Here is a 23,164-nt window from a genome sequence, read left to right as displayed (position 1 = left end):
CAGACTCACTGAACGCAGCCTGGCCGTACAGACCGGCCGCTATAGAAACATCACAGCACAGATTCACTGAACGCAGCCTGGCCGTACAGACCGGCCGCTATAGAAACATCACAGCACAGATTCACTGAACGCAGCCTGGCCGTACAGACCGGCCGCCTTCAGTGAGTCTCATTTCTTGATGTCCATTCCTGTTGTTTCTTCTTTATGAGACAGAGAGAGAAAGAGAGAGAGAGTGAGAAAGAGCAACTGAACGAGAAAGAGTGAGAGAGAGAAAAAAGAGAAAGAGGTATTCGGATGTATGATGGCAGTGAAGGTAAAGACTGTGAGTGATCAGAACACAATTGTGATGTACTGAGCGTATGTGTGTAACTGTGTCAGCGGGTGAAGCTCCTCACTCTGTGTGTGCGTGTGTGTTTCTCACTGGTATTAATCCCACAGGCAGTAGGTGTGTGAGCTGCAGGCTTTTCTCAGTCAGTTCCTCTTGACCCAGAGCAACATCAAACTCCATCTCTCCTCCTCCTCCGCAACCTGCAACCTCTCTCAGCATGGCAGAGACTGCACACGCTACAGATACACACACACACACACACACACACACACACACACACACAGTCTTGTAATAGGGGCGCTGAGCTGTGTATTACTGCAGCTACTCGGTTCGTCTACCTCTGTTTTTATCCTCAGTAACTAAGGATGTGCACGAGTGCTCAGGTAACTGCTTGTAGAGCCAGTATTTAAATACTGAAATCACTATTCGGGTATAGGAAAAAGGTCCATGGTCATATTGCAAATCTTTAAGCATCTTCAAGAACGACAGTGTGAAGTAAATGAGTGATACACAGCTGTAGAGAGAACCATAGAGCACCACTGTTGTTAAGTAAATGACACATTGGAATGTTGACTTTTTCCACAATTAACACAGCTCATCAACCCTGTCGCACAGCCCCTCACCTCCCACTGCCTCGTGGACGAAGACCTGTGTGAGCAGCTCGCACTGCTGGCAGAGCGCAAGCAGGGCGTTCGGTTCCGGCCGGGCCGTCAGCACAGGGTCTCCTGCAGGTGGCGCTGCGGCCAGCAGCAGGTGGGGGCGCAGGAGAGAGAGTGAGAAATACACCACCTCCACCAAACTGCCCCCAAAACCTACATCAAAGTTCCTGAACAAGACCTCCTCCAGAAGCCAACACACATCTTTACACAACATAGAGAGACGCACACCCTGAGAGAGAGAGACAGAGAAAGAGAAAGAGAGAGAAAGAGAGAGAGAGAGAGAGAGAGAGAGAGAGAGAGAGGGCAGTGAGAGAGACAGAGAGAGGAAGGGAAGCAAAAGAGTGAGAGGTATGACAGAGAGAGAGAAAAAAGAGGGGGAAGGAGAGGGGAAAGAGGGGAGAGAGAGAATGAGGGGTGAGAGACAGCAATTTGAGAGAGAGAGAGAGAGAGAGAGAGAGAGAGAGAGAGAGAGAGAGGAAGGGGAGAGACAAACAGAGGAAGATTGAGAGAGAACATTAAAAAACGTAATAATTTGATCGTTTAAAGCTCCTTAGCTCCTTTTTCATAATTGAAACTGAGACTTTTTAAATCTCTTAATGTTCACTTTTCTTATTGCGATGATGCTTTGGGAATTCTGTAAGTAAATACGATCAAGCTAATAAAGCTTACTGAATTAGTTTAGAGGTTTTCAAGACAGACAGACAGACAGACAGAGCAGAAACACAGACAGTCACAGAGATAAACTGAGGAGGGAAAGCACACAGGAATTTACATGGATAAAAAGACTGCATTTCCAAAAGTATATGGACACTAGAAGTCTGCATGGGTATAGAAACTTAAGCTTAAACTGAACTTGACCCACCTTCGTAACCTTGAAGCCTGATCCAGTCAGGCTGGAATGGTTTCTGTTCCTCCTTAAATGGTACAGCAGTTACGTTCTGTATCCCTCTACATCCCTCTCATCATTTATGGTGTAATTGTGACTGATCACTGCTTAACTTTATCTCTGGCTTATGCCAAACTTGGGAGCTGTTCCAAATGCACGAAAGGATGCTGGGTGGTAAGGCCTTGCCAACAGTCGGCGTTCCGTCTTGTCTCAAAGGTGTGGAATGGGTCCAGGCTCTATGAATGCAAGTCAAGTTCCAACAATAACAAACTGTGGAGCTTCCTGTGTGCATAGGGGTTTCAATATGCTGAAAAGGCCTTCCCCTAATGGCTGCTGCAAAGTCTGAAGCACATGATTCTGCAGAATTGAAATTAACATTTTCTTTCATTGAAACTAAGCCAGGGGTCGACAACATGCGGCTCTTTTACTGCGCTGTTGCGGCTTCACAGTAGAATTAGGTTGTAGGTAATAATAAAATAATCCTCCACTGCTGTAAAATGAAGCTCTGCCGATCGATCAAACACAGTTTTAGGAATAAATGGTCTTAAACGCTGGAGTTAATGTAGTCAACCCTGAAGGTTGGCGCACAGACTGCTGGTCACCATAGCAACACAGAAAACAGCCCCGTCTAGCTACTAGTAGAAAGAGCAAAGGAAAATATTTAAGACGAACATCTATAATTTTAGGAGACAAATGGACGTATTTGCATTTATAAGCACTCCAGCTGGTTTGCTGATACATTTAATCTGCAGCAAGAAACTGTCAAACACCAAAAAGCTGAAGTCAAATTTTCCTGTTCCACATGGTACAGCAGTTAAATTCTGGCACTTCAGGCACCATTTAAGGTGGAACTGGACAATGTGACCAAGAAGCTGGTGAATGAGAAGCTGGCTTCAGCCTCGTAAAAAGTTAAATGTTGAGAGACATTTTACAAGAAACTTTTCCACTTTTTACAGCCAGAGATGTACAACTGAGCTAAATCTTAAAGCAGAGCAAAATTAGTCAGTGTTTTCGTTTATATTATGTTTTTTAGTCTATACTAGTACACAGCAAAGATGGTAAAACGTTACTTCAATAAATGGACATAAGATGCATAACAGTAACAACACAAAACCAAAACATACTTTTAATCTTTGTCTTTTTTATTTCCATTACTGAGTTTATTCAATTTTTTCTACGTTGATTAGTCAGTTGCTTTTTCCCTATCAGCATCGTAGACAACATAATGGTAAAGTAATAACCTAGAAGTTGTTAGGAGCCCCCTGGTGGCTGTGAGGCCTTAAGCAGCTGCTAAAGTCACTTATTAGGTAAAGCTGGTGTTGGCTGTAACTGTCAGATTGTGGTCTATGGCTGAGCTGTTGTTGCTCGTATACATTTTCACTTTACAATACCAGCTTACAATAACTTCCAGTCGACCGGGGCAGCTCTAGCAGAAATCAAACTGACTCAATGGAAAGGTTTCATCCTATGACAGCGTCACTGAACTCTTTCCTGTGACCCATTTCATCTCCACTGTGTGTTTATAAAGACTGAATGACTGTATGCTTGATTCTATGTACCTGATTGCAATGGGTCAAACCCATGAATTACAAGGGTGTCCATATACTTTTCGGCCATAAAGTGTAGATACAGAGAGACAGATAGAGGAAAGGGAGAACAGACAGAGGGAATGAAAGAGAAACAGGAACGCAGAAGCAGAGAGAAAATGAGTAGAGAGATTTATATTGTTCAACTACAAATGGAGGCTTGTAGGTTTTATGGACCTTTTTTACACTCTGTCAATAAATAAATAAATAAATAAATAAAACAAACCACCAAATACGAAAGTTATAGAGACTAATGTAGAACAATACCAATCCATCATAGAGACAATGTGTAGCAGAGCCATTCAGAGGAATCAGACTTTGTAATGCCAAACAGCAGAGCTCACCCACCCTGCGATGCTTGTGCAGAATCAGACAGGACACTATACCAGTGGACATCACAGCCATGCTGCTGGTGACCGCTGTGAGAGAAATAAACAATCACACAAATAATGCATCAGTGACGCCTTGTGTGTATGTGTGTGTGTGTGTGTGTGTGTGTGTGTGTGTGTCTCACAGTGGATAAGGTGCAGTGTCAAAGCGATGGTCATTTCCCTCTCAGCATGTGGCAATTCTGGCAGGTAGGTTGGGGGCAACAGCCAAGATACGTCCTTCTGCCCAAATATAGAGTCCATCCTGAGGGACAGAAGGAAAGAAAATGAAGGCAAGCTACAGCACACTACTGATGCATGTTACAGGCTTTTAAATACAACAGTCATGTTGCTGAAATGTGTGAGACATACATGTTTACTTTATACCATGTCAGGCTGTGAGGTGTATTATATATATGTAAGCACACAAAGTACTCTGCACAATTTACATACCACCTTTCATTTATTTAGTTTCCAGTCAAACGGCCATTAAGTACAAGTTATTCATTCAGTTCAGCAGAAAAGTACACAGAAGCCTAAAGTGTATTATAAGTTTTTTCAGCATTCAGTGCGTCACTCTTTACCTTTATTACAGCTTCCATTCTTTTCAGGAGACTCACTTTCAGTTTCTCAGAGAAACCTGTAGGGATATTTTTTCACATCCTCTAAAGTTCAGTCTTAGAAGTTGGTTGCATTTTCTGCTTCTCACATTTCGAAAAATCCACAACACACTCACTGATGTTGAAGTCGGGACTTCTGAGAAGTCCAAGTAAGAGCTTCTTGACAGCTACACATCCTTTCAGGCTCACAGCACTGAACCGTCTTCTCACAGTGTAAGGATTTTTTCAGATCAGAATCAAGAGTGGAGCTTGATTTTCTCCTCTCTCTCAAGGATGAGAGCTGTAAGAACTGTTTATCTGATGGTGGCAGTTGTGGTGATCTACCAGGTAGATTAGTAGTCCTATCTCCTCTGAAAATGATCTTTTTAATTTAATGTTTTATTTATTTGCCCCTTCCTTATGCAAGTGAATTATCTTCTGTCTAATCTCTTATTATGGCACCCGTGAAGGTCTGGCATAAGCGAACAACTGGTTTTCATGGCTGATGTGTTGGATACAGGAGAAATGGGCACAGGTGAAGACCTGAGAGTTTGACAAGTTCGAAAATGTTATGGCCAGATGACTGGGGTGAAACATTCGCTGCGTATGAAGGTGCGAAGCTACAGAATGGTCAGTGTCCAGGCTAACCTCTATCCAAAGTTGCAAGTACTACAATGGGAATTTGAGTGTTGGAAACGGACACTGGAGCAATGGAAAAAGGTTGTCTGGTCCGATGAGTCCCATTTTCCTTTATATCACGTGGACAGTGGGGTACGCATGCATTGTTTACCTGGGGAAGCGTGTGTAATAATTTTCTTTTCATTTTAAAAAATGAAACAGAGCGTAACCATTTTGCTGCTCCTGAAAAGGCAGATTAGGAAACACAAACACACACACACAAACACACACACACACACACAAAATGATATGTATGCATCTCCACTCTCTACAGCTTCTATTGAATAGCAGTTGTGTTTCTGTCAAAGGCTTTAGTCCCTCGGCAGAGTGAAAGATCCTAAAACATTAATTAATAACAATGCGGTACCACCAACCGTTTGAATAAAAAACGCTGAGGTTTCCTAAATGCTTTCCGCACACTGTGAAAGCTCAGCAGTAATTCTCACATGCGCACACACAGATAACTGTACAGTCGCAAAATAGAGAAAAATGAGAAGTAGTGAAGGCCTGCAACCTTTTCTTCTGCCATCCCCACTGAACACAGGCCAGAGCTGTGCGGCTGATTGACAGCTGCTCCTACGGGAGAAGATCGCGCTCCAAAAGAGTCAAGCGCATCTATATTCTTGCGCAGAGCAAACAAACACATAATGCTCTGACAGTCTGATGCGTGAGTGAGCCAGAGATTCAGAGATTTCAGCCAGTGACTACATGCTGAAGAGACGGAGAATGCGAGGCAGAGTTAAATATGTAAAATGTGTCAAGTTAATAAGTGTGAAATATGAGAAAATGTTCAAAAGTTCAGTTCAGTAATATAAAGGTTTTTTTTATTTTTACTGTAAATACATGCATGATTCTAATACTCTAAATGTAAATGATCCTAATATGATGCTCATATCTACAACACCATAGTTCATCATTTCACCAGAGTTGACAAAAGTGTAAACAGAGTATAGTACAGTACAGTATATTTATTTTCATTGTTTAATTATTTTGTTTTTTCCTAAAAGACATACTGAGTAAACTGAATGAATGCTAGTTTATGATAAGGCAATAAGCTATAAGAGGACGTGTGTTACTGTGACTTTATTACAGGTATGGCATGACGCAATATAGAGTCACTAGAAGACATGGCCTCTTTTATAAAAAGGCATAAAAGCATCACCATATGTTTAAATGTTATATATTATTCTAAATATATTATTGACCATGTTATAATCAATAATATTCACAATAACTAATTCTTCCACCAAGATGTAGTTCAGGGCCTGTATTCACACAGCATCTCAGATTAGGGGCGCTGATCTAGAATCTGCTTCAGTCAGTAAAGTGAAAGTAAACAAGAGAGGAATCCTAAATCAGCAATTCTACTCTAAGGAGCTTTTTGGACATGGGCCCTGGAGTATGCTATTGTTGCCAAGCAACCACGGACTGCTGAGGGACAACTTTCAGGAACATTCATTCACCCATCATAATTTGTGCTCATCAGGGGTGGGAGGTAACAAAGCATAAGTACTTTGATACTGACTTAGTATACATTTTTTTTACCCATCAATACTTTTCTTGAGTATTTCTGTCATGTAATACGTTTACTTTTCATTATATTTCAAAAGAAAAATACTTTTTACTCACTAGATTTTCAAACCAGACTCGTTACTCTACATTTTTATTTATCTTACAGACAACTTCTGTTCAGGCACCTTATACAGCACTAAATTGTTAGCAATTTGAAATCCTACTGGATATGTCACCAGAATGGGGTTTTCACATTTTTACAGGTCACCTGTGATTGGCTGTTTTCACAGCTACCAAAGAACAATGTAAAGAGAAGCAGCAGATGAGGTGGATCACAGAATCCGAAGAGATAGTGGTAAGACAGTGTGCATTCCGGAAGGTGCAAACACATCGGAAAAAATCCTCATAAACTGCATTACTTCCAAGAACTACTGGTTCAAAAACAATTCCTGGCATATGCTCTATTAAGAAAATAAATAAATAAAAAACAACAACAAGAAAAATTGTTGTTTGTACAACTTTGCAGATGATGCATGCAGGTCTACCATAAACAATTATTTTCACTCAATGTCATGGTTGTGTGCATCTAATTACCACTCAAAAAAGAACACCTTCTTTCAATATTTGAACTAGAAATGCATCATAAGTAAATACTTTTACTTTTTTTACTTTAAGTGCATCTTGTGCACTTCTGCCACCTCTAGTGCTCATTACAAAGTACTGAAAACTTATAAACACTGTCTTTGCATCTTTCAGCAACTACAGGATCTGGACTACCAAATACCAAATTCTAGGTATCTTTAAATTAGATATTATTTATGTATCTCACTAACTGTGAAGTTGCAACCTTAAACAAATTGGACTCTTGGAAACAAACTAGGTACCTAATTTCTATATTTTATCATTATACAGTCTGCCATCGACTCAAGTCATACAAGCAGCTTGGGAAGAAGAGTTGAAATGTTTGTGGCTGGATGCCTTAAATATGAGATGAGATAGTAAGAGAAGAGAGATGTGGAGATCTACAGAGCGTGACAGAAAGACAGACAGACAGACAGACAGACAGATAGATAGATAGAGGACATAGAAATAAATTTGATGGACAGTTAACTGCGCAGAGGATAGATGGGTGGATGCATGCATGCAAGGACAGGGACAGATGAGAGTTGGGCAAAAAGAGGATAGTCAAAGAGAGGATAAGGGAGTGAGAGAAAGAGAGAGTGTAGTCCCTCGGTTGCTGCACAATTTATTAGCTTTACCTTGTCTGTCAGTGGTAAAGGACAAGCAGGACCGCTGTTGACCAGATATTATTTGGGTGGTAGTTAATTCGCTGCACAGCAGTGTCCCTGACATGGTAGAGCATGTGGCGCTGGTATGAGTGTGTCAGTGTTGCTGTGGTCACGCATTGGCCACTTTATCAGAAACCCCTTGCTTGTTCCACCTTGTAGGTGTTCAGTTAGAGACTGTAGCTCGTCTACCATAGTCGACCATATAATAAAATAGTGAGTGTAGACAAAGGACATTATAATGTAATAAACTGTCAATTTGGATGTAGAAGAGAAAGGGAGAGAGAGAGAGGGGGAGAGAGAGAGAGGCAGACAGGCAGAGAGAGAGAGATACTGGGCTGATCAGAATGTAAACCTGTTGTGCTGGATGACAGGTAACAGAAGCTCCTGCAGGGGGCACCGTCCATCCACACGACATTTCCCACTGTCACACATCTCCTATTCCCAGGTGGAGAGAAATGGAGAGAGTGTCAAAGACAGATAGATGGATGGATGGATGTATAGATAGATAGGTTCATGATGAATGAACCAATAGAAATGCTCTAAAATCACCGGGAATAAAATGTCTTTACATTAACTTACATTGAAAGGTAAGAGTGTTTTTTCCTATAAAGTTTTTCTTTGGACAGCGACACATAAAGAGGGAGAGAGAGAGAGGGAGAGACACAGATACACACACAAATATTGTAATAAAGAAAAGGCAGGAATACAGAGTGAGAAAGAGTGAGAGAACAAGAGAAGACAGGAAAAAGAGAGATAAACAATGTTAGAGAATGTAAAGAATAAACTAACAAATGAAGATAAACAAATGAGAGAAAGAGACCAATTAAGAATGAAAGAGAGAGAGAGAGAGAGAAAGAGAGAGAGAGACAGTGTGTGTGAGAGAGAGAGAAACGATCAGAGATAGCGAAGAAGAAAGACAAAGAGATACATAAATAGACAGATGATGAGGGAGACAAAAGGAAGACAAAGAGAGCATGAGAGGGAGAGAAATAGATAGACAGAAAGAAAGACAGAGACACAGAAGAAAGGTAAGAAACAGATTAAGAAAGAGAAAGACAGATGGAGGCAGAGAGGGTAAGAAAGAAAAGATTAAGCAGGAAAACAAAGAGAGATAAAGGCAGAGAAACAGAAAGACAAAACATAAGAGAGAAGGAGAGACAAAGAAAAGAGCACAAAAGAAAGACATAAAGAAAGAGAGAGACAGAAGGAGAGCGAGTGTGAGAGACCAAGTGAGCAAACAAAGTTGCCACTTTGACCAAACTTTTTTTTTCTTATTTTGACTCAAGTGGTCTTCCACATGCCTTACACCTGAACTCCAGCTGCTGTGTGTGTGTGTGTGTGTGTGTGTGTGTGTGTGTGTGTGTGTGTGTGTGAGTCATACCGTCAGAGAGAAAGGCTGAGCAAAATGGATCCTCACACCTCCTCTGTGATCACCACTCAGAAGGGAGAACACAAACCGCAGAACAGACCGCACGCTTGCCTGGACGGACACACACACACACACACACACACACACACACACACACACACAGTGAGTCAGTCTCAGAACAGAGAAAACAGTTCTCATCTTCATAAGGCTCTAATGGTGAACGGCCATTAGTGGAGAAATTAGCCACTCTAATCATCATAATAACTGACAACTATTAGAGAGGAACATTAGGACAGTTTTAGATTCTGTCTGTCTCTCTCTCTCTCCCTGAAAAACAGGAATACCAAGAAGCCTCATTTCCACATGCTCACGGAATGGCACATTTGCAGTCCTGACCATTCTTTATTTAGGAATTAATTATGTATGACTTACTGAAATATCAGCAGAACAGCACAGATCATACTGTAGCACTGACAGCTGAAATAAACTCAGTGTCTCTCTCCGTTTGTCCAGCAGATGATGATTATTTTGCTGTTGTTACTGATGTTCCGACACATTTCACAATGAGAGGTCAAAACAACAGCTATTTGGGAAACGTGGGGTTTGCGTAAAAGGTATTTGCGATTGTTTGCTCTGATGAGCAGAAGAACATTCCCGAGGCCGTGCATCCTGAGTTCATTTCTGCTGAGCACAACTGAGGAGTGTCAAGCCAAACAGCAACCAAATCACTGCCATGATTGGAACAAAACATTCCTATTTTAAACCTCTGCAGTCACGAAATGACCAACCCCTTCCTGAACTGAGCTGAGTGCATCAGGCTCCATTCACATTACAGTGTTCAACTGGTTCAAATCCCATGTTCTGATTATAGGTGAAGACCACTAAGTTCTTTGTTTGATAAGTACATCCTGATCTTCTCAACAGTGTGCTTGGGGTTGTTATCTTTCTGTAGAATTAATTTCCTCTCCACTAAAAATTTCCACAACAAAGCATAATAGATCCACGCCCATACTCAACACTCGACAAGGCGTTCTTTTCATCAAATGCTGTTCCCTTTTTCTCCAAACATACCTTTGGTGATTGTAGCCAGAGGGTTTTAGTTTGACTCCATCAGCCCAGCACGTGTTTCCAAAATGCATCTATCTAGATGTTTTGTATTCCTCAGACATTGACTTTAAAGTCACAGATGAAGCTTCCTTCTGATCACTTTTCCGTGCAGATTATGTTTGTACAAGCAACCCAATGCTGTACAGTAGATCGGTACACCACCATAGTGTTAGCTAAACCTTCCTGCAGGTCCTTTGTCATATGGGGGTTTTGCTTTGCATTTCCAGGCAGCATATGAGCAGTTCTGTCTCAGTTTTGATGGTCTTCCAGGTCACTTCCACAGTTCCCCTTAACTTCTTAATGACATTTCAAACAGTGGAAACTTTGATATCTTTTTATTGCCTAACGCTGCTTTGTAGGCATTAATTGTTTTCAGATTAAATTAATTGTCAGTTCCTCAGCCAGCTGCTTAGGCATCAACATTCATAGAAAGTGCTATTTTTTAAAAACAGTCTGCTGCAGAGGGACTTCTCACTTCAAAAAAATACGTAATTTGGCCAGGGGTGCCCAAACATGTACACTTAATAATTATTCATCAACTTATTTAATTACTGATCACTGTGTTTGTCTCTGTGTGAGCTACTACCAAGACCAAGTGATCTTACAAGGAAAGTAAGACCAATTCTGAATAAATGCTACTATTAAATACCATTGATTCTTAAGTACTTCTTGGAGTTTGCAGTACCTCAGGCAGTGTGTCCTGCTGTGGTGGACAGTCATATGAGATTCCAACTGGCACCAGGCTGACGTCGGGCACCAGGCCCTGGGTGACCGCCTGCCGGACGCGAGCCAGCCACTGACCTCCATGTCCACTCTCCACACAAACACAAAGGCTGAGCGACTCTCCTGCCCTCAGCAGCTCACCAATCAGCTACAGAGTCAGAGAGAGAGAGAGAGAGAGAGTCAGAGAGAGAGAGTCAGAGAGAGAGAGAGAGAGAGAGAGAGAGAGAAGAGGAAAGTTTATGTGCAATATAGTGGGCTGTGAGAGGGCTGTCTGCTGAAGCTGATATAAAACGTCACAGATCTGGACGGGTTTATGATGCTGAGAGGAATTATGGTCGATTGAGGACAAGAGAAGTGAGGAGCAATAACTGTAAAAGAAGTCCTATAAAAAGAAGATTAAACATGGATTGGAAAATATTTGTCAGAGAGAGGCACAGAGAAAGTGAAAAAAAGAGAGAAATGGAAGGAAAGAGAAGTATGAGGGACTGAAGCATTTCTTTTCCCCATCCATGGTCCTTCTGTATAGGGGGCAAAAACTAGATTTCTATTGAACTGAGCTACAGAACCTTAACGTCATGAAATCAATTAGAGAGAAAGCCTATATAGGCTGTAGTCCATTATCCAAACTAAACCGACAGTCAAATAGAATTGCACAAGCATTACTTTTGTGAGTGATCACTGAAACACAAAAAAAAATGAAGGCAAACACTGGCAACGCACAACATATATATACATACGCACACATATATATCTCGCTGTTGTTGGAACAAAACCTTGTATCTCCGAAATGACGACTTTACAGGAGAAGAAAAAAACCTTTTCTTTTAAAAGTTTTTTCCCCCCGAAGTCATTTTTGGCCGTTTCTTTTGGTCCATTCATCATGAAATTCATACACAATGTAAAGGGCAACAGGCATTTCCAAATTATGTCAAAAACTTAAAAACGCCAAAAATAGAGATACAAGGTTTTATCGTAAAAGCCGCGATATACCGTTAACTATATACACTGATAAGCCAAAACATTATGGTTCATTATGTTGATTTTCTCGTAACAGTAGTGCATGTCAAGGTCTGGGATATATTAGACGGTACAGGAACAGCTGGTTCTTGTAGTCAGTGTTGGATGAAGGATAAATAGGGAGGCATGAAGACATGAGCGAATTTGACAAGGCCTAAATCGCTATGGCCAGATGACTGGGTCGGAACATCTACATAACGTCAAGGCTGGTGGAAAGCTGCTGGTCAGACAGTGTCTGAGAAGGGACAAAACATGAACCAGCGACAAGGTGTTGGGACCCCACTGCTCATCGTTGAGGACAACAAAGGCCATCCCGTCTTGTCCGAACTGACAGAAGGGCTATTGGGGCACAAGTCATAGAAATTTTTAAAGATTTAATAAAGGTTAAGGGATAAATGTGTACCTCCTGCGCAGCTGCACACCAATCAGACTGTTGCTAACTCCATGCTAACCCCCGTCTGCCATCAAATAATGGGCATGCAAGTGTTGGTACTGGACCTTGAAGCAACTGAAGAAGGTTGCCTGGTCTGATGAGTCCTTCTGGGACAGTGCCCGGACGGTTTTGTTCCCTTTTCCCAAAGAATGGACTGGAATGCCAGTGAAGTACTTGGCATTCATTGCAGATAGTTTATTTATTAAAAAGAAAGAAGAAAAGAAAAAGACCATTCTGCATTGCAGTACTTGGCAAAGTAATAACATAAATTCACTACAACAACCATAATACAGTGCCCTCAAACCTCAACAGTGCGCATGAGTGTAGTAAAACTGAAAGGCAAAATAACAAAAGCAAGGTGGGAAAGTTTCACGCTTGTATTTTCTCTGAATTTTGCTTAAAGTTTAGTCTCAAGTCTTGAGTCATGAGTCACTTAAGTGCAAGCCCAAGTTGAGTCACAAGTCATAGAGCTGTATTTTACTTTCCCTCCAGTTCTCACTGTGGTTTAAATCTGTTGATTGTGCAGCTGTGGCATCAGCTGAATTTCCTCTCTTACTTGATGATATGGTATTTTCTTGTTAGCCGACATTTCTGAGGGTTCCCTCTTTTAAGTGAACAGAAGGTTTAGATTCCATCAGACACATTAAAACCAGCTGCTACACATTAGCGTATGACATATATGCATCTGGGAATTTCTTTTTGAGTGCCAGTGCACATCTGCAGAGGCACAAAGCCCATACAAATTCCTCACATGAGGCAGCATTTATGTAAGTACTGTAATGGTAGCTACACGGTTGGTGTTAGGCATAATGATTAACCGATTAACTGTCAGCTGACAAATAAACAATTCTTTGACAACAGCGACTGGTTTTAAAAAAAGTGAATTTAATTTTATTTCATTTGCAATAAAACAATTTCTTATCAGGAAAGGCTGGGTTATTATTCAAACTGAGGGACTTTTTTTAATTGTACACATGCAGGCGCAGTAGACAACTGGTTCCTCTAGACAGGCCTGCTGAGAAATAAAGCATGAAGCCAAAAATAGCCTAAAAACAATGACAATGTACCAAGCGTTAAGACAGACAACTGCTTTGTTCATGTTGTCCGAGAGAAAGCGTGACGCATGGCGGTGTGAGGAATTCACACATGACTGCGCAAAATGACAGAGAGGGACATTGTGGCTTTTCAGAGGCTTTCGGCTCAGCCAATTAGATTTCAGAATCAAAATGATCAGTTTTTCTAACTGATATGTTGATGCTTCTTGTTCTTGCTGGCCAACAATTAATTGCTAACTATGATAGTTGGTTATCAGTCAAAAGAATTGACTAAAATTGACTAAAATTTACGCCCCTAATTGGCATGCCCACATTAGAAAATATTATATTATTTATTTAGGAACCTAAATCTGTGTTTTCTTTCTAATTAGGTTAATCTTGTTGTTGCAGGCAAACAGTAAACATATTCTAAGGCCAAACCCATTTCACCTCTTGCCCCTGCCACTTAGCTCTACCCCTCCGTTTTCCATGTTCATACCTAGGAGTAGGGTGTCCCGATTCTTGTTGAGATAGAGGGGTAGGGCGAAGTGTTAGGGCTACATGGCCCTCCAAACGGAGGTTTTTCAGAGACTCACTCCAAGCAGAGTGATATGATGACAAAAGAAAAACCAGCAAGATGGCTGCACCAGCGACCAAAGAAACCCACAAATGTGAGAATTTTCTCCGTTAAAAGTTACAATAACCACTATATTATCTGAGTTTAATGTCATTTTAATGTATGATGATCCTTTTCTTCATAACAAGCATAAAAATCGCTAGTAGTATGCTGATGTTTTGGTAGCTAGCTAGCTAAAGTTTCCATTCCACCTTAATTGGTGCAGCAGTTACATTGTGGCACATCAGGCATCAGAACTGCTGCACCATTTAAGGTGGAATGGGAAAATTTTAAAAAGACGCTGGTGAATATCTGACTTCAGCTTCATATCACTGAAGAATTAGGGGTGTGTGATAACCAATAATTGTCCCTCTTTGAAGACGTATGATGCCCTAAATGTAACTAAAGCCCAGCAGTGAGGAGCTGAACTTTACCCTCCTCTGCTGTCACTGCAGACTGGCATGGTCGCCTACAGAGCAGCGCTAGTAGCTGTTAATGAAGTAATGTTCTTTATTTTAGGGTCCCATTTTGTAGGGGAAGATTTTAACCACTACCCCTTGTAGCTCAGTTTCAAGGGGCAAAGTGACACTCAAAAACATGGAATAGGGGTAAAAATAATAAACGGGATTGGCCCTGATAATGTTCCAATGACCAATAAACTTTACCATATTTCTCTCCTCTGAGTGTAAACTGGGTCCATGACATTTTTCATCCAGTTGCTGGTCACATAAAAGCTAAACGATGATGTTAGATCTGTACATATGGTCGAGCAGGCTAGGAGTGTTGGACACAGAGCTGTCAATCAAGCTGCTCATAAGCCATGCCCACACGGTCCTCAGATAGGTCTGATCAAAGTTTTTAAGTCGTGTTTTATCATATTTATATCTTTTATTTTTCATTCAGGATTTGCTGGATGTTTCATTCAATACTCAAGTTTAGTATCATACAAATATTTTAATATTTTAATATTTTACTCCTGGGATTTAATAGAAATTATTATCCAGAGTTTTCTTATAAATAACATGCAGAACCATTTTAAACTTTAATAGATTTTTTTTGAAAAATTTAAGTTCAATAAAATAAATCTAGCGCACATCTCAGTACCTATAAAAGGTGCTGCAGTGAGAACCTGCATCTCCACAGGGGCAAAAATGTTTAAAGTTTTATATGGCATTATGAAAAATGGATGGTAGAACAAAACAAACAAACACCAAGTAAATAAACATCGTGAGTGTGACACATTGACTGGTGTTCAAAGACACGTATGCTCACACACGCTCACACAAGCACTGTGCAGCGAGATGTTTGCAAAATCCTTCTTGAAGAGGCTGATAAGCTGATGTGCTGCTCCGTGCATTCATCCAGACAAACTTCAATTTTCTCCTCTTTACACACACACACACACACACACACACACAGACACAGACACACGCCTTCAGCTGTGTGCGTTCTGCGGTGCTAATCGTTTCACCAGCAAGCGAAACACTAACACACTTGCGAATGCACACACCCTGCTGTTCAGCCCGTTAAATAATTCTAGAGCACATACTGAGGCCTGTTCTTTCTGTAAAAGTTTGAAGAAACAGGCGCCTCACCAGAGAAACCCATAAAAACCCATACAAATCCAAAGAAACCCAGTATAGCACTGTATTCTCTTTCAACAACTACATGAAAGGCATTCACGGCTGCATGATTACTAAACACCATTGTTTACAAGTTTGAAGTCAATGTTTTAAGTGACACACAACTCATTTTGTTGAAGTTACATGTATAAAACTGTGATGCTGATTCTATACAATTTCATAGGTTTTTATATACTGTAAACTGTAAAAAATGTATTTGAGATGAATAAAGCTGTAGACGATTCTGAAATGACTGAGAAACCATTATAAAAATAAGAAAATATATAATAAAATTAAAATGTCTGGAATGCCTCATATTTCACACATGAAAGTTTGAAGAATCACAGTTTTTCAATAATATTAAACCATTTAGTTTAATTGCAATTATGAAAATGACTAAATAGCTGAGTCCTGTGGAACCTCAAATGATTAAAGTCAGGAATGTTACGTGTCCAGAATGATGAACAGAGCTGTAGATAAAACCAGAAGGTGAAAGTTTGTGAGCAAACTAAGTTAAAAGTGATTCCAAATTCTTGAATGGTAATGTAAGTTGAGGAAGAGAAGCTGCGTAAATCATTTCAATTAGACAGCTACAGCATAATTTTGATCATTTACTAACTTTTTGCTCCAAAATTTAAGAAAAATCCAAACTTCCAGAAATCATAAAAATGTTTTGTCTAGATATTTAAACCTAAGCTGTATAAGTAAGTCATGTATTTAATGTTATGAACATGGAAAGTGATTAGCAATAATATTGCAAGTATAGCTATTCCTTTTACACATTTTAAGATTTATTTACCTTTAAAAGCTCTGCCAAACAGGTCACAGGCCATTCCAATTCCCTACTATAGCAGAACTGTGTATGCTGAGTAATGCAAAGTGAGCTGGATAATTCATATCTATTACTTCAAAAATAAACTGGGTATGTTAACTGTTGACATCGACTGCAAACGACACAGATGGGCTGGACAATGGCCTACCAACAGGAGTGTCAATCAAAGTTTTGATTACTGATCACATGTGGGTGGTATTTTAGTAGATAGTATTTGAGTTTTTAAGTACTGCAGTTTATCATCTGTATATACTTCTTTAAAACCTGCCTTATCATCTGTATATACTTCTTTAAAACCTTTAAAATAATGACAAACCAGCTTAAATTTTGTCCACCCGCCAAAGTTTTTTCCCACTAAATCCATCCAAAATCCGTTTCATTTGGCAACACTACAAAGACTGGTCTCTGACAGTGCTGTACCTACTTGCTAGATATTGCATTAACAAGTCTAATCACTGCAGAACTGCACGTCAGACATGTCAAACTGCAGTACCCACACTGCTCTCCTTCACAAGTCAAACATACCAAGCAAAAAGGCTGTGTTGCCTTGGAAGTCAGCAGGCATCAACAACAAACAGAGAATCAGTAACTACTATGGCGGAACTGCAATCGATCCTGTGAGTAGTCAGTCAAACACGTGCTTAAGTCTGCATGGCCTTGCTGTGCGCTCATTCATCTCTTCTAACGTCAACACAGCTGAAAATAATGTGTAGCATGCAAAGTTTAAAGACTTACGGAGGTCATGATGAGCGAGTATGAGCTGTCCATTTCTGCTTGCTGCTCCGTGTCTGCATGCTGGGGGAGTAAGATGACACCCAACTTGCGAAGAACAGCCCTGAAGAGGCAGAATCTGTCAATCAAGCTGATACAGGCTGAAGAACTAATAACTTCATGCTGATTTGTGGTTAAGAATAAATGACATCATGCTTTTTTCCCTTTAATTAATATGTAGCACTTCAGTTCATGAGCACTGCACAGGAAAGTTCTTAGAAAACAAATAACCATGGATTGACTGTTATTACATTTTGTATTACCTTTCAAAGAAAAAAGTCTTCTTTTTACTTATTCTGGGCATGAAAAACTCTGCACCATAAAGCTTCATTAAAACAAAGGGCAAGATAACCTGCGTATCAATGCTGTCATAAAAAACCTTCTAAGTATCTTTTTTTAATCGTTTGTAAACACAAGCGTCTCTTTTACATTGTATGAAAACTGCGTGATGGAAAAAAACCTTGCGATGATAATAGAAAGTTCATCTCAAGATTTGGTAACATGAGTGTTGGGGGACATCATAATGCCCCGTAAAGCACTTATTAAACCTTAACAAGCCCATTGCTTGTAATTAACTGGCTGCTCATCAACACTTTAAGCAGTAACTAGGCTAAATTCAGCATTTTGAAGAGCACTTTTATTTGTGCAGTATAGATCATGATCTGTTGCACAACAATTTACACGTCAATAATTATTAAGCCCAGCCACATCCGATTTATAGCTGGGTCATTAATGCACCACCACGAGGCCGTGTATCAACTACATATTCATGTCATTGAAATATTGTATAAGAAGCTCCCAATTCAGTCTGGAAAAAGGAGCTGTTAATCTGTTAATACAACTGAGTGGAAAATAATATGGAGAAATATATTTCATGCATCAAAGAACCCCAATCATCAACTGATCCATTTTAAATATTGTCACAGGTTATACTGGACACCACGGATATGCCTTCTTACAAAAACTGCATTAAATCCCTATTGCAACCATTGTTGCAACTCATGGGAATTTTTTCGCATATGGTATGAAAATGTGAGGATGTTAAAGACTTCTGGATAAAGGTTACTGCCATATTATCTGCCCTGGTGGGGCAAGAAATTCCTGTGGATCCCACTGTATTATCACTAAACGATGACTCCAATTTAAATTTAGCAGGGAAACAAAGGAAGACATGGCTCGCTGGTTTAACATCGGCTATGAAAAAAATAAAAAAATTCACTGCACAGAGGTGGCTTCACCCACATAATGCATTTCAACTGCATGACATAGTTATGCAGTTGAAATAGCCACAGGCCAGAATTAATTAAGTTAAAACTCTCGAGACATGGAAACAGATTTGTTTTGAAGTGATGAAAGGATTAGAACAAATGTAATGAATGTTATGATGTACATTTTATAGGCCATTTTTTTTGGAATCTCATGCTTTTAATTAAACCTTGTTTAGTAAATTGTGGTGGATGGAGCAATGGGATGGAGAGGGATGGGGAAGGAAAGGGGGCTGTTTTTGATTTCCTTCAGTTCTGTATTATTGTGTATTATTACTGGTATCAAATAAAAAATTGATCACAAAAAAAAAAAAAATTAAGCCTTATAAACTCTACAGCTGGTGAACTTATTAAGCAAACAACAACAACAAATCACCTGGCTGCTCTTACCTACTTTATTGGGATTTACACTTTAATGGGATTACTTTATTGAATGTATGTAAACGATCTCTGTTCTGATTGGCTGTCGTGTATTGTTCCTTATTCAAAAAGCAAATCAGGTTGAAACACTCCTTATAACTTCAGTGTGAATAGGCGGGGCTAAATTGCAGTAGGTTGAATAGGCAGATATACACTATATGGCCAAAAGTATGTGGACATCTGACCAACACACCTACATAAGCTTGTTAGACATCCCATTCCAAAATCATGGGCATTAATATAGAGTCGGTCTCCCTTTCCAGCTATAACCACCTCCACTCTCCTGGAAAGACTTTCCACAAGATTGTGGAGTGTGTCTGTGTGACATTCAGTAAAAGAGCATTTGTGAAGTCAGGCAGTGATGCTGGATGAGAAGTTCTATTGTCGAATTTCCAATTCATCCATTCCCAAGGTGTTCAGTGGGGTTGGGGTCAGGGCTCTGTGCGGGCCGCTAGAATTTCTCAAACTCAACAGACCATGTCTTTATGGAGCTCACTTTGTGCACAGGGGCTCTGTCATGCTGGAAGAGGAAAGGGCCTTTCCCAAACTGCTGCCACAAAGTTGCAAGCATATCATTGTTTCCACTGCCCCAGAGTCCGGTAGTGGCGAGCTTAATACTACTCTAATCCACTTCTTGGCACTACAATTAGTTATCTTCGGCTTGAAAGGAGCTGCTCAGTCGTGGAAACCCATTTCATGAAGCTCCTGATGCATAGCTCTTGTGCTGATGTTGCTTCCAGCGGCACTTTGGAACTCTGTAGTAAGAGAAGTAACAGAGCATAGGCGACACTCTTCAGCACTTGGCGGCTCTGCTCTTTGAGTTTGCAGCAAAAATGGCATTCTAAGACAGTGGCACGTTTTAAGTCTCTTCAGTAGAACCCATTATACTGCCAGTATTTGTTTACAGAGGCTGCCTGGCTAGGTGCTTGATTTTATACACCTGTTAGCAATGAGACTGACTGAAACACCTGATCTTAATAATGAGGACAGAAACTACAAACTTGTCCACAAACTTTTGGCCATATAGCATATATGAATGCATTGTTTTTTTTTTGTCACATCACAAAAACAATTTCAAAATAGGCTGTTTTTGCAACTTAAGCTTCTATATATGGACTGTATGGACTAGGGAGTGAACATGATGTTTTAAAACTTCAACTGTATTTACATGCTATATTAAAGTCTACTCCATTCTGCATTCATTTTATAAAATGTGTCTATGATGAGGGGCCTTTAACGCTTAATAAGTGCATTACAACAATGATATAACTTCTGCCTGTATTGAAAAGCTGCCAAACATCTTTACTTTCGCTTGTAAATTCACCTTATCAGAGATATGAGGCTATTCTTATGATAGCAACGATATGTCAACATATGTAAAAACATCAAACGCACGTAGAGTTTATGAATGATATCTGGCCATTAGTGTAAAGCCAATGTAAATCGTCCCACGTGTAATCTGCTCTGGCTCATTATAAATCTGAGAACATTTAAGCATGGTGTCTTTAGAGCATTAACTTCCAAGCATGTTTATGTACCACTTCTGAGACTTAATATGTTATGGTGTCCCAACAGTACAGTTTGAATAAGCAGCTATTAATTAGTCTTATGATTTCGCCAATAACTACAAAATCCAATCTGTGTGGAGCTCCATTTCCTCACTACAGTATGTAAATGCTCATTCCCCATCTGCTGCACTGCACTAACTCCTGATGATTCCTTTTTATTTCTGCCTTATTTATACACTCAAAGAATGCACTATTAAATGCATAGACCAGCATGCAGTGGCAAGAGTAATATGTGCCTTGATAAGACCTTTCAAAAGTGCTGTGCTAAGCACAAAGAGTGTACTGAAATTAATTGGATCGTTCAAATTGACCTGTCCAATAAAGCTTGCGGCTAACAGTAAATGATCTACGGTTCTCAAACTTACAGAGTGGACATTGGTCAATGTGTCGCTTTCAGCCAGTCACAGTAATCCATGTCTGAAGTTAGTATCACTTATGAAAAGTTTCAGTATTAATGACGAGGAAGAGTTTAAAGTTAACTGCACAATTTTCCTCAAATGCAGTTCATGAAGACGTGTCTGTAGGCTAACACAGCTAACCAGTAATGGAAGGTAATACTTGGAAAAAAATTAACATAAAATGTGACAAATATTGCACAGGCCACATTTTATGTTTTTTATTTTATGTTAAATTCAGCAAATAAAAAATAATTGTGCATTAAAATGTGTTAGAGTGTGCTCTCTGTAGAGGATGTGGAGGCCTAAGGTTTGCATATGATACATATGTATGTATTTACTCCCTTTCTCTCTTCACACACAATGAAAAAACCTACTTTACTTTTAATGTAAGTCAATGGAACCAGACTTTTTTGAAATTCATTTTAGACCGTTTGGTCCATTCATCATGAAATTTACAGACAATGTCAAGGGCAACTGATCCACCACCCAAATAGTACCTGCTCTGTGAGGGTCCATGGGGGTCCTGACCACTGAAGAACAGGGTAAAAGGGGGCTAACAAAGTATGCAGAGAAACAGATGGACTACAGTCTGTAACTGTAGAACTACAAAGTGCACCTATATAGTAAGTGGAGCTGATAAAATGGACAATGAGCGTAGAAACAAGGAGGTGGTCATAATCATCACTTGTTTTTGTTATTTTCTACTCTATTCTGAGTAGTTTTGAGGTAGAAATGCTTTGTAATATTGATCTCATAGCAATATCAGACTATCAGTTTTATTATCACATCTCCAACTTTCACACCAGTGAAAATGACCACAATGGCCTTTCTAATGTTAAGAAGTGCAGATCTACAGTGTAAATTCTACGATCCACAGCACTGAAGCCTGCTGGACAGCTTTCTCTGTGGACAACAGAGCTGGCATTTGTGATTTTAAATGCCAAAATCCGCTTAATTCTCCAGCCAAGATAAATCAACAGATAAGCTGCGCGTTTATCGTTCGCCCTCTGTGTACTGGTGCGTGCTTGTTTACCTTATCCAGCCGTGCTGGACCTGGACTGGGCAGATGCTGTAGGGAACTCGCAGGTTGTGGAAGAAGAGCGTCAGGGAGATCAGAGCTTGATCTAAAGCACTTTGATGAATATATACATACACCAGTGGTCCATTCTGTAACACAAAACAGTGAATGACCCTTTTTACCGAGCGCACATGAGCACCACTCACAAATCACACTTCACACCGCATAAATGGTCATGAACTTTTGTTTTTGAGCTTGTTTTGGAGAGGTGTCCTCTGAAGCACTTACAGCACAAAGACACAAAGACAAACACACACTGGGCCCTCGAGTGCTCGCTGCACTCAGGGCCACTAACCATCCTCAACGTTGCTCAATTAAATATAAATGTAACGCTGCAGTTAGAGGATGCTGGTCTATTTTCCATCTGCTCTGCACCCACATCTTGACTTTTAAACACCGTACAGGCTTTCTCACATAACATTACTGCACACATATATACACAGTGCATGTCAAACAAAAAGCAGTGGTCTCTGGAGCAGTGGAACTGCATTTTCTGGAGTGATAAAGCACCATTCAATATTTGTAGTGTGAGCGAGAGTGTCCAGAAAACTAGTCATCCAACATTAGTACGTGACCTCACTAAGCTCTTGTGGCTGAATGCAATCAAATCCTCACAGCAGTGTTCCAATATCTAGCGTAAAGTCTTTCCAGAACAGTAGATGCTGTTTCTGCTGCAAATGGGGACAAAGGTCTTATTAATACCCTTCATTTCAGAAGAACTGCTGGATAAGCAGGTGTTTACAAACTGGTTGGTTGGTCGGTCGACGCAGATGGATAGACCAGTTGGTTGGTTAGTTGATGTAGACAGATAGAACAGTCAGTCGGTCAAAGCAGACAAACGGACCGGTCAGTCAGTCAATATTGACTGACCAACAGGTCTATCTATGTAAACAGACAGAGCGGTCAGTCCTTCAGTCAATGTGGATAAATAGACTGCTCGGTTGGTTGGTTGATGTATGTAACTCACTCAATTGGTCAGTGTAGATAGACTGGTTGGTTGGTCTGT

General features: G+C 40.2%; 1 protein-coding gene across 1 annotated transcript in view; it reads right to left on the bottom strand.

Moving 5' to 3' along the window:
- The window catches only part of gpat2 (glycerol-3-phosphate acyltransferase 2, mitochondrial), a 59,242-nt gene that overhangs the window by 15,778 nt on the left and 20,300 nt on the right, over window positions 1-23,164 (bottom strand). The window contains exons 8-16 of the mRNA XM_036579710.1: window positions 22,114-22,247; window positions 17,394-17,493; window positions 11,067-11,252; window positions 9,287-9,385; window positions 8,258-8,340; window positions 3,974-4,092; window positions 3,808-3,878; window positions 952-1,216; window positions 422-564 (exon numbers count right to left, since the gene is read on the bottom strand). Coding sequence (XP_036435603.1) covers window positions 422-564; window positions 952-1,216; window positions 3,808-3,878; window positions 3,974-4,092; window positions 8,258-8,340; window positions 9,287-9,385; window positions 11,067-11,252; window positions 17,394-17,493; window positions 22,114-22,247 — 1,200 coding nt within the window. The remainder of the gene's footprint in view (window positions 1-421; window positions 565-951; window positions 1,217-3,807; window positions 3,879-3,973; window positions 4,093-8,257; window positions 8,341-9,286; window positions 9,386-11,066; window positions 11,253-17,393; window positions 17,494-22,113; window positions 22,248-23,164) is intronic.

The sequence above is a fragment of the Colossoma macropomum genome, unplaced genomic scaffold (genome assembly GCF_904425465.1).
Source record: "Colossoma macropomum unplaced genomic scaffold, Colossoma_macropomum, whole genome shotgun sequence".
In the NCBI taxonomy this organism is placed as follows: Eukaryota; Metazoa; Chordata; class Actinopteri; order Characiformes; family Serrasalmidae; genus Colossoma; species Colossoma macropomum.
Note: the sequence above shows the minus strand (reverse complement) of the source record. Positions and strands in the feature narration are given on the sequence as shown.